The sequence below is a fragment of the Emydura macquarii genome, unplaced genomic scaffold (genome assembly GCF_026122565.2).
Source record: "Emydura macquarii macquarii isolate MOO-44397 ecotype Brisbane River unplaced genomic scaffold, CSIRO-AGI_Emac_v2 contig_1119, whole genome shotgun sequence".
Lineage (NCBI taxonomy): Eukaryota > Metazoa > Chordata > Testudines > Chelidae > Emydura > Emydura macquarii.
Genome location: NW_027131256.1, coordinates 19,882,820 through 19,898,713, shown reverse-complemented (window position 1 = coordinate 19,898,713; position 15,894 = coordinate 19,882,820). Strand labels below are relative to the sequence as shown.

The following is a 15,894-nucleotide window of genomic DNA, read 5'->3' as shown; positions in this document are numbered from 1 at the left end:
ATTCCTTACACATCAGTCAGATGTGGGTCACATCGGTCAGATGTGGGTGAGGGCAGCATATTTTAGAGTTTGGTCATGCAATTTATAAAAAGGATTTAAAAGGAACTAGAGCAGTTACGGGAGCAACCTGCTTTGAGAACATAGAAGGCAATAAAAAAAAACAACACAGTTTGGGTAACTGTAATGCCAAACCATGATGCTAAATTCAGCAATGTTGAGACATTCCATGTGTGGACTGTTTATTGGTATTTTGTGGGGTTGGCATTAAGATTTGGCTTTACAGAGTGAGTTAGAGCAAATTTGTGTGTGCAATGTTTGTCTCCCCTCCTGCCCCCCAACAGAAGGGTTGTTTTGGTGGAGGTATAGTGTTTGTTAGCTCCCCACCAGGGTCAGTTACACTATCATTAGGGTTTTAAAATTAGACCGGCAGTGCTAAAAGCATTACACTTTACTAATTGAACTAAAAGGCTTGGGGTAAAATTTTCAGAAACACCCAAGGCACTTAGGGGCCCAAGTCCCATTGATTGTAATCATGGGTTAAAAATTCCCTGACTGCAAGAAGAGCTGGGTTGGGGTGGGGGAAGGATTTTTTTGAATGAAAAATGTGTTTTTGTTGCTATTTTGAAACTATTTTACTGCCCTGGAAGAAACGTGGCTTTTAGCAATGACGTTTACTTGTGGTAATTTCACTTGCTTTTCTCTAAAGGATGAATTATGGAAGATCCAGGAAAAGCTGGAATGCTACTTTGGCTCTTTGGTTGGATCCAATGTGTACATTACTCCTCCAGGGTCCCAGGGTCTGCCTCCCCACTACGATGACGTTGAGGTGAGAGAACAAACTTGCTATCAGTAAATCTACAAGCAGTGTTTTCAAGAGTGGAAGTTCGTTCACTGTATGGAAATCATTGAGTGGATCCACTAATTGGATAACTTTGTCTGCGTTTACATGTAGACAAGTTTATTCTCTCTCTAGGTATAGATTTAATCGAAGTAACACACCAATGATTCTTTCATTTTAAAGAATAAGTATTGAGTAGTTTGATGGTGATAGCCTGTTAAATGTGCTTTCAAGATCTGTCCTGTGGGATTTTCAGTTGATACTGACAGAGTCCACTTTCTTAGCTATAGAAGTTTCCTAGCAGCCTTTTTCTTTCAGTGTAGGTGGTGGTGCTGATTTTAAAAAGTGACAATGTCAGATGAAAAATATCAATTAAAAACTCCCAAACTTATCTTTGTTACCAATAACACGTTACGGGCCTGATCCTGAGAGAATTTGCTGACTTCAGTGGGGGGCTGCAGTCCCTAGCACTTCTTGAGGTCAGACCCTCCAATTACTAAAACAGTACAAATGTAGATATCTTGTTTTCTTTGCAGTTTTTTCAGCTTGTACAATAGAAGTAGACTGGTCACAGTCTGGTACTCATTCAGTAGTACAATACTACAATGACTAGTTTGTAAAGGCTTTAAGGAAAGCCTTAAATCCAAAGGTATCTTCATTTAACTTTTAAAAATAATAAAAGCATCTATTACATTGTATAAAGCTTATTAAAACACCAAAACTTGAAGTGGGGGCATATGTTGCCTGACTTTCTCCTCTTTTAGCGGTTATGTTTTAAAAATGAAACAAATATTTTCTAGTTAGTTTTAGAAATATTACAAATAAAAGCCATAAATGTCTCATTGTGAATCAGAAGTTTTTATTTTATTTTTAATATAACTTCAGTTAAATGCATTTTGCAGTTTTGCAGTTAAAAGAATGTTCTTACATGCTTGGCAGGGAGTTTTTTGAATTTTATGAAGTGCTGGGTGTCACCAGTAAAGCCAGCACTTTGACTTTTTTTTTGTCTTTGCTACCTAACTCTCTCACTGGGTTCCCTGGGTTTTTCAGAGCTCAAAATCTGAGTAGCTGGAGGTTTGAGGAGCAGCATGGCTTTTTGTTGCATGTTTTGTCTTGTGACCCTTTGCAGGTGTTTATCCTTCAGCTGGAAGGAGAGAAACACTGGCGTCTCTACAAACCTACTGTGCATTTAGCTCGAGAATACAATGTTGAATTAGAGGATCAGATTGGGAATCCAACACATGAATTCATATTAAAGGTACTGGTATTTGCTGCATATTGCTTTCTTGGCTTTAGTTGTGAAATATATAATGTAATGACTTTCTTTTCTGATATATTGTTTAAGAAGAATGTCCTGAATGTGTTTATATAAATAACATTCAGAGCACTGGAAACAGTCTGGCATATTGGAGAATTGGTCTGAAATCAACAAGATGAAATTCAGTAAAGACAAGTGCAAAGTACTACACTTTGGAAGGAAAAATCAAATGCACAACTACAAATTGGGGAAAAGCCTGTGAAATGGTTGTACTCTAGAAAAGGATTTGGAGGTTACAGTGTATCACAAATTGAGTATGTAGCAATGTGATGCAGTTGCAAAAGAAGCTGATATGGTTCTGATAAGGTTAAAAACCTGTGTATGTTTAGCTCTGAGAAAAAGAAGATTAAAGGGGGTCCTGGTAACAGTCTTCAAATACATTCAAAGCTGTTATAAAGAGGACGGTGATCAATTATTTTCCATAGAGAGACAAGGTAGGTGAGGTAGTATTGTTTTATTCGACTGAGTTCTGTTGGTGAAAGACACAAGCTCTCAACCTGAAGAAGAGCTCTGTGCAAGCTTGAAAGTTTGTCTCTTTCACCAACACAACTTCGTCCAATAAAAGATATTACCTCACCCACCTTGTCTCTTTACTATCCTGGAACCAACACGGCTACAACAACACTGCAAACAATTGTTCTCCATGTCTACTGAAGGCAGAACAAGAAGTAATGGGCTTAATCTGCAGCGTAAGAGAGATTTTAGGTTAGATATTTGGAGAAACTTTCTACTCTAAGGATACTTGAACACTGAAATAGGCTTCCAAGGGAGGTTGTGGAATCCTCATCAGGTTTTTAAGAACAGGCTGGACAAACACCTGTCAGGGATGGCCTAGGTTTACTTGGTCCTGCCTCAATGCAGGGGGCTGGACTAGGTGTCCTCCCAAGGTCCCTTGCACCATTACATTCACATGATTCTATGACACACAAGCTAGAGAAGTTAATCAATCAGAAGGCCTGATCCTGCAAGATGTCTGCATAAAAAACTCATGTTAATGTGCTCTTTCCCAAATGTATGGTATTGCAGATTCAAGTCAAAACCTGGCTTGGATGTAAATAGGCTGTCAGTATTATAAATGAGAAATTCTGCTGACTTCAATAGAAGGCTGATGGGTTGTAAGATTTGATCCAGAATTTAATGAATATAGTTCCTTTTTCATTTCATTTGTTGCACATTGTGGGTCAGTCTTTGGACCCTTAATCTCATTATTTAGTCTCTTACTCCACAAGTAGTCCCATTGACTTCAATGTGATTACTCCCAGAGCTCATGTGCTACTCAATGTATGAGTCAGGGCATCAGAATTTGGCCCTATGAATGTGTTAAACAACACTTCATATTCGCACACTTGGTGTTTGTCTTCTAGTATAGTTGTCTGATTGGGTGTTTGGTACCTGTGTACTTTCTCTTTCTGGATGGTCTCAGTCATGTTTCTGTTACTTTGTGAAATGTCTCTAACAGGGATACACTGTCACTCTCTCCCAAAGATTAAAACTCTTAATAAATAAGACTCTTCCTTTGCATTCCTACCTGTCCTTTACAAATAGTCCAGAGTGTGGACTAGTGAGAGCTTACACCATGCCAGTGTCTCTAGTCATTGTTTCCAGGAACAATAGTGGGCAGCTGGTGACTTTTTAGTGCCAGTTTATGTTTAAATTCCCAATTATCTGTATCTGTGGAACTTGGTTGTCTTCATCAGGGAACTGTAAGTCTGGTTTGCTACTTGTGTCCAACACACAGCTCAGCTCCATGGGAGTTAACCAGTAGCTAATACAATTAAATTATCTGCCTTTTCATACTGGGAATCCCTCCCCCATTTATCTAGCTGGGATCCTCCTCCCTTTAGCAAGAAGGGAAAGGCAACTGTGTCCATAACCCCTTACATTGATGCCCTAGGTTGAGAACCCATGGTCCTCCTAATGATTTCACGGTCCTTGATTTATAGCAACTTGATGTTGATGATGCACTTAGTATGAGCCAGGTTTCTCTTGAAGGCTTGGGCCCAAATCCTGTTTTGCATTACTCATATGAGTAGTCTATTGACGTTAGTGGGTCTAACATATGAGTAAGACCAGCAGGATTTGGCCCTTAAAGTTTAGTTCAGCTCTGACAAGTGAGACTGTAAACTGACTTCATCCTGCACAACAGAACTGTTACCTTTTTTTATATTATTGATATCTAATAACTTTATTCTCAAATCACCAAAACGATAGTCTGAAGAAATGTAGACCAGGTAGGACAAATTATTAACCATTGTTCCTCGTAGTGTAAGGTCAGGGATATGACCCCCCACCATTTGTCACATAAAGTTTACCATGTATCAAGAAACCCATGATTTAGAAAAAGCAAGATAGTTCAAAGTTATTACCTCTTTACAGAATAATTCATTATTAATAAACCAATGTAAAAAGCATTTAATTACAATCTCTTCTGTTGTATCTCTATTGTGGGGAGCTACCGATGGGGATAACACTTTCCGGACCGTTAGACACACTCCTTGTAGGAGGCGCTCCTCTCTAGGTGAGCTGGAACATTAGTTAATTACTCCACGAGTCAACAAGTAGGTCCTTTGTAGTTGTGGTAGATAATCAAGGCAGTTTATTAACAGCAGAGGGAAACTTGTTAAAAGGTAAGTGAATCACATGTGGTTTACCTATGACAAACCACAACCCTTTATAAATGAACAAATGTAAGTGATCTTGCTAAATCCTGTAAAATTTGGTAATTGGAGGAGACCTTTAATTCAGCTACTTGAAGAAGCCATTTGAAGAGTGTTGGTTTAAAATCTGTCACTTTATTTGTAAGCCTATCAGTCTGCCTAAAGAGTGGTTTGAGATTGGCAAATGAATGAAATTTAAGATTAACATTTATTTTTTGTTTTTCCATAGTTATTTTATGACCTCTCTACTGGAATACACTATCCAGTTACTAAGAATTTAATGGGAGAGATTGTAAATTTAGCCTTATGTTACAAGAGCATTCAAATATCCAGTTAAAATCAATTTCAGGAATAAAGTTAACCGAACCTTTGGCTGTGCTTGTATAACATTTGATCTTGGGCACTAAAGTTCGTCGTTTGATGGTGGCATCTTCTTGCAGAGCTGTGCTGGGCCTGAAATATTTTTTTGTGATGGAGTCTTTAAATGGTGCAAATTTTTTCTTCATGATGGTGTTCCTTTGTCTGTCTGTCTGTCTGTCCTCTGTTCCCTCGTTATTTCCTATTATCTCCATTCCGCTAAATTGCATCACTTTTAAAGAGCCCTTTATCCACTTTCTCACAAGCATTGTTAAAGGGCGGGGTAGGGGGTGGTGGTGGTGGTTTGTTTGTTTTTTAAGACATGTTACCAGGACTGTTTAAACTTTGTTTAAAAAATATGTGAGCACCTAGCATAGATGGGTTCTATCACCTTTAAAAAACGTATTAGCTTTCCTAGTCAACTGTGGATTTTCCCTTTTGAGGGTGTTAGGTTGGATTCAGCGAGCACTGCATTTTGCTTATTGCTCTTTCACCAGCTTACTTTGTCAGTGGGCTGATCTCAGTCACTTCTTCATTTTGTGTATAACTAGTTTAACGTGTATGTAGTAAATTTTAATTTGCTTTGACTTTACAAATAATGAAGTTAGTTCAGATCTCAGGCTCTCCAGCCTTAAGAGGGCCTCTTTCATAGTTCAGCTATGTGGCATGTGAAGGAGGAAGGGCCTATTGTATTGCATGATTTTATATTCAGCTATCAGCATTGCTATCTAGGGAGTATTTTCTTTATTTTGCTAACATTGCAGTAAGGTAGTTACCAAGAGACCCAAATACTTAATTGCTTCTTCCTTCTATTTTCTTTTAGCCAGGAGATTTGTTATACTTTCCAAGAGGAACTATCCACCAAGCTGATACCCCTCTTGGGGGATCGTATTCTACTCATGTGACCATCAGCACCTACCAAAACAAGTAATTACTCTTTACCATTTTCATAGTGTGGCTTCCTTAGACACAGTTTGGATAAATGCTAAAGTTTGACCTAAAATACGTGTATTTCAGAGAAGTGGTGCTGTCTGTCGACTAGAGCAAAGGCCTTGTAGTTGAGGCTTTTGAGTTGTGTTCGTGGTTCAGCCACTGAATTTTCTGTGTGACCAGGAGCAAATAGCTTAGCCTTTGTGCCTCAGTTTCCCACCAGTAATATCCAGGGATAATACTTTAACTGCCTCCCTTACAGGGGTTTTGTGAAATTAGCGTCTCCTCTGATCCTTGTTTTCCTTGGCTGAGTGACTGAGGGCAGTGAAATGAACGTGATATTGATTTGCAGTTATAGCTTGCATTCCACTGACTGTACAGAGAAATGGCAGGATGGGGATTTGAATATGTAGGCCGTTTAATATGGCTGAGTGTCTGCATTCATCAAGTAATATGCATACCCAAGAAGTGGATATACAGAATTCCAAATATACAGGCAACTGTGTGGTGGTGCACTCTAAACATATATTACGCACACAAAATATGGGTATGTCTACACTGATTCCGCTGCGTCGGGCTTCACCAATTGACGCAGCAGGATCAATTGAGCAGGCAGTGGAGACCCGCTCAATCGATCCCAGAAGTGCTGTCTGTTAGATGCAATAACTCCACACCGCCGCTCTTCTTCCCTTCTTTCTCTCCCTCCCTTCCCCCTCCCGGGAAAAGAATAATGCTGCGTCAAGTGGAGGGCATTTCCGGTCAACGCAGTGCAGTGAAGAGGCTGCGGTAAGGGAGCGTAAGTAAGTCGACGGGAGATACACATTCTACAGTACGTAGCTTGCATGTCTCCCGTCGACCCAGCGTGGCAGTGTAGACCAGGCCTATGTTACAACAACACTTATTAAAGTTGCAAAGTGAAACTTTCAAAAGGAAGTGCCAGAATTGAGATTTCTGTATAACCTTAACTTGCCGTAAGTCCCTGCCCTTCCACCCCCCACAAACTCCCAATCAGTTTTCTTCCTCCTTTTCTCAATTCCTAGCCCACCTCTTGTCCCCTCTGTATTTGAATCACTCTACTTCTTCCTTCCCACTGTCTGGGAGGAGAAGCGGGGTGTCACTGTACTGACTGGTACTGGTACTGGCGCCCTCCATACCGACAGATTTCCGGTGTGAGACGGATCTTTCGGTGTCTGACACACCAGACTCTCCTCTGCTCAGTACCAGGGCCTTGGTACCAAGTTCACCCAGAGCCCTTGGCTCCTCGACAACCTCCTGCCACACACCACCATTTTTGTCATCGGAATCAGGAAGTGAGCAAGACCATCTAGCTTCCCAATGCTGTTCTGACCTGCCATACGGAGCCCAGTTTCAGTATGGTCACCGGGCATACCAACCTCAGACCCACAGCCTCTCTGGTTTGGGCAACCGTGATACCAACCACCGGGCCCCTTCCCACCAAAATGTCCATATTGGAAACTCTGGCAGGCCCAAAGACCACAGGCCACAGTAGACATGATGGAGGCTTATCAACAACCAAGGAAGTATCTTCCTTCAGCTGCTCCCTCAAGGGCATCTGTGCCCCTTGAGCAGACAATGGGGCAACCTGAGGCCGAAGTTAAGGAGTTATTTCTCCAGTCCACTTCTTGTCATCGTCGCCAGACGATGCCCCCTCTGCCATCTATGGTGCATGACTTTGGGTTGATGCAGGACTTGGCACTGAGGGTGGAAGAGGCACTCCCAATACCTTGGCAAGAGGTGTCCGAGTCACACCACAAGCTAGTGGACATTCTTCATGCCACCTCTTCCAGAGTGACCCTCCCTATTAATGAGGCTGTACTGGACCCTGCCAAGGGGATGTGACAGTCCCCTGCATTGGTTCCACCAACTTGTAAGAGGGCAGACAAGAAATATTATGTGCCAACAAAGGACACAGAATTCCAATTCTCACAGCCACCTCCCAGTTTGATCATTGTGGATGCAATCAACTCTAAAGGCCACCAACATAATTTTAAGTCCACTCTTTATGACTGGGATGGGCAGCACCTACACCTGTTTGGCAGAAGGCCTACTCCTCAGCTACCCTCCAATTCAACTACCAAGACTTGTGGGCTAACTGTGACTATCAGAACTATGTGAAGATTAGTTCTTTTATTGGACACCTCCCTGATTCTCACAAAGATCAATTTAAAGCCTTGGAGTATGTCGACACTGAGGAGTGAAGTCGATTTAAGTTAAATCTAATTTTAAATTTAATTTTACTGCGATCTAGGTTGGCAGAACTGACATGCCAGTGGAGACACGTACTTTATGTGGTTGACATAAGCCATAATACATCGACCTACATTGTCAGTGTAGACCAGGCCCTGGTTAATGAGGGCCAGCTGGTGGCAAAAAGTCTTTCCAGCCAGCACTTGATGCAGCTGACACAGCGGCACGTTCTATTTCGACGGCCATTGTGATGAGTCGGGTATTGTGGCCTCATCTCTCCGGCTTCCCCAAGTAGGTCCAAACGACGGTGGGAGAGCTCCCCTTTGAGGGGATGAATTTGTTTGCTGAAAAGATTGATGCTTCCCTCCACATGGTAAAAGATTCAAGGGCCACGCTTCAATCCTTTACATAGCAAGAGACCGTCCCTGCCCTGAAATGTTCAAATCTAAATAGACAAAACAGGATGAGAGAGAAATTATCATCTCCCTTCTGCAGTTGGGGAACTGAGGCAGAGGGAGTAAGGGCCAGATTTTTCAAAGGTATATAGTTACCTAAGGATGCAGCTAGGCACTAATGGGGTTTTGAAAATCCCACTAGGGGTTATCTGCCTCTTTAGGCGCCTAAATAACTTTGAAAATTCTGTCCAAGAGACTTGCCCCATGGTAACAGAAGGATTCTGGCAGAGCTGGGAGCAAGCCTCTTGAGGCCCTGTCCAGTGCCAGCCCTTATACATCTTTCCTCCTATGTTAAAACTTCTCTAAAGCATCTTACATAGACAACAGATATTTTTTCCTTTAAGGTGTATTAATCTTTTAATACTGTGTGGGCTCAGGGTGATGAGGTGTCAAGCTGTGTAGGCTTTGGGTGTGTGCACTGTCTTGGAGAGAATTACATGGGTTAGGAACGTCTATCAATTCGAGCTCAGCTTTAATCCAAACGTCCTTTGTTAAATGTTAAGCATGTATTTATACCTATGACCATAAAGGTAAATCCAAAATAGTATGGAATCTTCCTTGAATCTTCCAATTGAAACGATTCAGGACTCTGTTATTCCCAGACAAAATCCATGTCAAGATGGACATGGTTCAGAGTATAGATCAGTGATACATTACAGGTGTTATAAACCCAGCAAATTCAGAGTTAAACTTTGAAGGATTACAAACATGTTAAAGTATTGAACTACACAGTTAAGGGATCCAGACACCTTTAACTCTGCCCTTTAGTGACACCATGCAATAATCATATGATTAAGGCATTTTAGTGTTTGTGGTCTCAGATTGGATTAAGCTGAGTTTTTAGAGATGTTAACTTTTTTCATCATGGTGTCACTACAGGACAGTTAAGATTGTTTGGGAGCGAAGCCAAGCTGCCCTCAGGGAAGATGGTGGCCACTATGCTTTCAGGAGGCAAAGAAGAGCACTGTGAGGTGCAGTTTATGAGAATTTGGCCCGTCACCATCAGCGAGTTTGACACCCCTGTCTTAGATAGTCTCTCTGAGCCTTATTTCAGTCGTTTTTGTTTCCCTTCATCCTGCAGTTCTTGGGGAGATTTCTTGTTAGATGCAATCCCTGGGCTTGTGTTTGATACAGCGAAGGAAGATCTGGATCTACGGACAAGTATACCAAGGCAACTACTTATGGTAAAGAGATGAGATTGTGAGCGGAAATCTAGCGTGAACTTCTGTATGTAGAAATGTTCAGGAGAATGTAGCTCGTAGCCCTATTGATGTGTTGGCCCTATCACCTAGAACCAAAATCACCTCCTTTTTAGGTTTGCAGTTTACCTCCATTTTCAACCCCAAGGAATAGGCTGCCTGGAAGCCCTGTCTAGGTTGTTGAACTGCCCTCTCTACATATCCAGCATACCCCCAAGCTCTGACACTTTCCTCTCAGTAGTGATGTTGCTTTTGGGGCTCCCTCTCAGATGCTACCCTCCCTCTGATGGAGTTCTTAGTGATCCTAAGGCTGGCTGAGCTGTTAGTGGCTCCGTGATCTCCTCTTTGCCCTTCTTGTGATGACATTGACATTGAAACTCATTCATTATCAGAGAAGAGAATTTCTGTGGAGAAAAACCAGTGCCGAGAGATACTGACAGCCCCAAATGTGACTCCTCCCCGAGCCTGCTCCTCATACAATGTCACAGACTCCACAGTAGTATGGTTCCCAGCATCTGTAATGTTTTGAGGATTTTGACCCACCCCTCTCTAGTGAATTAGGATTGTCTCTGATTGTGAGGGTCTCTGTGTTTAGCAGGTGGATATAGCTGACTCAGCAAGGAGATTAAGCAGCTTCCTGAGAAGTCTGGCAGACCGGCTGGAAAACACCAAAGAACTGAGATCCTCTGACATGAAGAAGGATTTCATTATGAACCGATTACCACCTTTCTTGGGGAACGGCCCGGATCCCTTGGCTCCAGGTGGCATTTAAGTTTACTATTGATTCCCTTGATGGGGGATTATGATTTGCTATCTGTATTGTGGTATCATTAGAGGCCTCAGTGTTGGATCAGCTCCCCCTTGAGGTAGGCATTTTGCCTGCACACCTAATACAGTCCTTGCATATAAGACGAGAGACAACAGGTGGCTGCAGGAGACCAATGAGAGCACAAGGTAGTAGTGAGATGGCTATAGTTAGTGTTACGAGCTGTGGTGCAGCATATCAGCTGCCTAGCCACAGCACCTGACTTGGCACTGGAGGAAATTTCAGAAGCTTTGCTGCAAGTGCTGTGGAGTGATTAGATCACAGGAGTTGCCATGGTTCCTACAGTCCTTCCTACACCTTGCTCTGCCACTGACTCAGTGTGTGAATCCTGGCAGGTCATTGTAACTGCTTCCATTTCAGTTTCACCTTCTGTAAAATGGGGCTGATCTCTAACCTTCCTGGAAGGAAGGATGCTGTGAGATTTAACTAATGTCTGTTGTTGAACTGCTTTGAGATCCCTTGGTTAAAGATGCTGAATAGGAGAAAAGTGTTAATCGTAGATTCATTATATTTGATTGAATTTTGAACTGATTACTTTTCTATTTAAAACGAATGAAGCAAATGTTTAATGTTGTGTTTGATTGTTAGAATTACATATTTATCCTGAGTGCATATTGCATTAACTGGTGGAGATTGTTGCTAATACGCCAGCTTGCTATTGTATCTGATGAATCTGAGTGTAAATGTATCTGAAATGAATGCCCTTTTCCTCCTCATTTGGGAATGAGCAGAAGTCGAAAGTAGAGCTATTCATGCCTAGATTTTGTTAAGCTATAGGAAGGAAAAAGCTTAGCAAAATTCTCAGCAAAGGATGGGTTGGTTTCCTTCCTTTTTGAAGGAGAGTATATTTTTCTTTTAGGTGGAAAACTACCAAAATTAGACAGCAAAATCAGATTGCAGTTTAAAGATCATGCCATAATTACAGTGGAACCTGAGCAAGAAAATTCAGTAAGTATAATGAAACTGCCTGCATAGACTCCAGAGGATTGTTGCTGTGATGCTTGCTGCTTTGTTGTGCTGTCCTGGACTATTTGTAAGTGGTTTTGTTTAGTCCCAGCATCTCATTAGGATTTGTCATGAGACTTCAGTGATGCAGTGTGATTCTGTTTTATAATGCAGAGTGTTGTCACTTTGGAGCTCTACAAAGTAGAATTACTCAGGGATCTTGTGTACCACACACAGGATTTTCACCAGAGATTGGCTTAATGGCTTTAGATGCCAGAAAAAACCTGGTACCATACCTCTTGCTGCTCTTTGGTAAAGGAGATTTGCTCTTGAAACACATTTTTTTCAAGATAGGACTTTAGATAAGATTTAAAGTCTCTTCACCTCTTAGTGCTTCAGTTTCCCCATCTCTAAAATGGAAATAAAGAGCTTTGAGATCTACTTATGAAAAGCACTATATGACAGCTAGGTCATATGATTGATTGAAGACCTTGTGCAAGAGCGTGTAGCTCTATTGACTTCAGTGGGGATGGCATTATATTGAATATAACTCTCTGTTTCTCAGTTATCCTTGGCCCTGCTATGGTGGCTGTGGGTATTGAGCTGTTCCATGGAGGAGATGCTAACATTGTGGTCTGTGATGAGTAATCTTGACACAGTGTAAACCAAGGCCTGTTGGCAGTGTCTTTTTTGGAGGGGATGGGGGTTAGTGGAGAAAGAAGACTAGTTTCTAAGACCATCAATTTAGATCCTATCTACTGCACAGGTGCAACAGGTAGTACAAGCTTCCTTGCCTTGGCGAACCATGCTTGGATTCCAGGGTTTAGCTTTTGGAGTCATAGGGCAGCTGTCTATTTGCAGTTGGCAGAGTCTGAACGGAGGCCTGAAATTTGTGAGATAGTAACTAATTCAGATCACTTCTGGCCTAGGTCCGCTTTTGGGCCTGTGATGTAGACAAGATACATAGCCTGACAAAAATTTTCTGAGCCATCCAGTCCTTTGTGAAGGCCCTGCAGGATATGCAACCTGAAGAAAAGTCCATGTTCTAAATAACTTAAGTTCTGTTCTGTAATCTCAACCTATTGATAGCTTTAGTAATGGAGGGTCCTATTGATGGCTTTAGTTATGGAGGGTGTATCTACCCATGGTCCTTTTAACCTCACTTGGTCAAGGGGAGATTAGATGTCTGCTCCCCGCACATCCGGTCAGCATTGTAGGCTGAAAAATAAGTCTATGAAAGTCACTTTTTCAAGACAAGCATTTGGCAGCCTCATCTCAACTAAAGCAGATGGCAGCTGGACCAGTGTGGGGTTAGCCTTAAAATTAGCTTCTTAAGTAAGGAGATAATTAGATGTGTTCAAAGAAATTAACTTACACTGTCTTTTGTGGTAATGGTTTTCTTCCTGCTCTTTTAGGATGAAATTCGCAAAGAGATGGTTTATATCTATCACTCTTTAAAGAACAGGAGAGAGAGACACATGATGGGGAATGAGGATGATGACGCTAGTGAAGAAGGGATATCTGAGGTTCGTTCTTTATTCTGTTTAGTAAGATGTGTCCGTGGAGTGTCCCATCACCAGCTTTAAATGTATAACGAAGCTGACTGTGTCCCTGCAATGAAGGAGAAGGAATCTCTCCAGCGTCTCCTGTTTAAACTGTTTATGCACTTCTTCAAGGCTTAATTCACTTTCTCTCTAGTCAAGATGTGCTGGAGGATTAGCAGAGAGACTAGTTGCTTTTCTCACTCCCTCTTCTGTGTGCTCTGCTGCCCTCTCTGTCAAGACTAGTTGGATGTGACGGGAAGGAGCAAGTGGGGGCATGCTGCACCCAATTTTAAAAATAATCTGAATTGCTAGATGTTTCTACCAGCTATTTCATTGCTGGTTTGTTTGTTTGTTTTTTAACACTAACTTTTCAAATGTGCACCATTGCCATAGTCAGCACCTTACTGAGTTAAATAGCAGCATTTCACCATAGGTCTTCATTTTTCTTCAACTGCTTGCATATGTCGATTCCATTTTAGGTGTGTGTGTGCGCCCACTGGAAACTACTGGAAACTTTTTTTGTCTAAGTGGTATCCGTTGGGCCAGCTCTGGTGCCCTTTGGAGCCATGCACTTATGTAGTGGTATATGAGGTGCCGCCAGCCTTGCGACCCTTCAGTTCCTTCTTTCTGCCATGACGGTTACTGGAAGAATCCTCTTTCTTGCACTTGCAAATGCTTTGTAGTAGTTTGTTGTAATTTAGTTTTCTTGTATATAGTTGATAGACAGTTAGTTTTTAGTGGTCACAGGGCAGGCCCTGTTCCACAGGCTTCAGGCCATGTTCTGTCTGCCATAAGCCCTTCTTGCTTAATGACCCCCACGTTAGTTTGAAGTGTTTAAGGGAGACGCATAGAAGGGACAAGTCCAAGATCTGTAAGGGCTTCAGACCATGGACTAAAAGGACATTTGCCTGAAAGCCTAGCTGATGGAGGCAGCACTTAGATCGGCCTCAGAACCATCTCTCTCTGACTCAGGGCCGAGTACTTCAGTGTCAGTGCAGAGGGCACTGCTGGCATCGGGCCCTTCTCAGTGCCGTTTACCTTTGCCAGTACCGAAGAAACATCAGAAGAAACAGCGCACAGACAGAGGTAGTTTTCCTGCACCCAAAAAGGTGGGGCCGAGCAAAGGACCCTTCTTAGGCCAATTGCCTGCGTTGGGGTGGCAGGAGCTAGCTTCCCCACCAAGGGCTTCAAGCCTGCTGCTTCAAGCCTCTAGCTCCCGGGAGCAGAAGGGGTCCCTCCATGTAGTGGTGTCTTCAACGTTAGAGGCTTTTCAAACAACCAGGAACCTCATGGCCTACTGGTGTTCTTCACTCTGCGGGACCTTCCTTTGGCAGTGGAGTCAGTGAAGGCACCTGCCTCCAGGGGAAAACCTGCTATGGGACCCACCACAGTGGTCAACAGACTGACACTGCTTCTCTGAATCCTGGCACCGGTCCATTACCCCTTGGTCCTGGTCTCCCACGCCTTGGTGAAGGTCTCTGCACCAGTCTCTGGCCCTATGCACCTGGTCCTCGGCGTGAGTCTCCAGCCATGTATCGCCGATCTCAGTCATGCCAGTACCAGTCTTCGTCATCCAGACACGAGTTGCCGATGGAGTGGCGCCGATCACCAGGCCCCCGGCACTGATCTCCAACACCTCGTTCCTCGATGCTGCACCTCTTGCCATTCCTCCCCCACATGACATTGCTGTCAGGAAGCCCAACGTCGATCACCTTCCTCTTGGCACCATTTCCCGGTGCTGCATTGTGGCCAACAGGTGGAAGTGCCATTTGCTTCACTAGGGTCAAAGGTGCTCAGGCCAGTCCATTTTTCCTGTATGCATGCCTCTGTGAGGTGTGGACCCTCAGCTTTGTGTTTGTCTGCATCTATTCAAGATATGAGACACGCATTTGGGGGTCGGACATAGCAGAGATTCATATCTGTACATATGCATGACATTGCAGGAAACATGCTACCATAACAATAATGTTTAGTAAGTCATGAACATTCCAAAAACTCCTTACATGACATACTTTGCATTAGACAACACACAATTACACTGTAAGGGTGAACATGAATGATATACAAATCATACTGTAAGGGTATACATGGGGTACAGCATGTCACAGGGTAGTGCCTTTTTTTCAAATCAGATTGACGCTAGGCTCCACGGTCTGAAAGACTCTAGGGCCCCTCTATGCTCCTTAGGTCTGTACGCTCCGCAGACCTCCCAGAAGCACTTCTGCCCTCCAACACGACAGCCCAGATTCTTGGACTCACCACAATATGGCTCCCATAAGAGAAAAGAGAGAGAAAAACGCTTTAAATGTCGCTGCCCTGCCACAGCCTCCTCCTTGTCTCAGTCCTCTATGCACCATCCAAGTGGGCTGCGTCAGTCATTTTGAGGGTGTGCCCAAGGACGGCATCCTGGTTTCCCTTCAGGATCCATGTCCCCATTTGTTTCTCAGCTGCTGTCTTCGTTCCTTCCTGCATGGGCCCAGGTTACATCAGACAGTTGGGTCCTCAACACCATATCAGATGGTTACACCCTGCAGTTCTCCCCTCCTTACTCTCTTCAGGGACCCTTTTCATGAGCAACTTCTCATTCAGGAGCTGGAAACTTTCCTGCGGGTCAGGG

The 15,894-nt window shown here is 43.0% G+C and overlaps 1 protein-coding gene across 2 annotated transcripts in view; it reads left to right on the top strand.

Moving 5' to 3' along the window:
• The window catches only part of RIOX2 (ribosomal oxygenase 2), a 33,304-nt gene that overhangs the window by 11,574 nt on the left and 5,836 nt on the right, over positions 1-15,894 (top strand). For both annotated transcript variants that reach the window (XM_067546263.1, XM_067546264.1), the window contains exons 3-9: positions 707-826; positions 1,968-2,096; positions 5,994-6,097; positions 9,845-9,947; positions 10,558-10,723; positions 11,648-11,736; positions 13,149-13,259. In XM_067546263.1, coding sequence (XP_067402364.1) covers positions 707-826; positions 1,968-2,096; positions 5,994-6,097; positions 9,845-9,947; positions 10,558-10,723; positions 11,648-11,736; positions 13,149-13,259 — 822 coding nt within the window. The remainder of the gene's footprint in view (positions 1-706; positions 827-1,967; positions 2,097-5,993; positions 6,098-9,844; positions 9,948-10,557; positions 10,724-11,647; positions 11,737-13,148; positions 13,260-15,894) is intronic.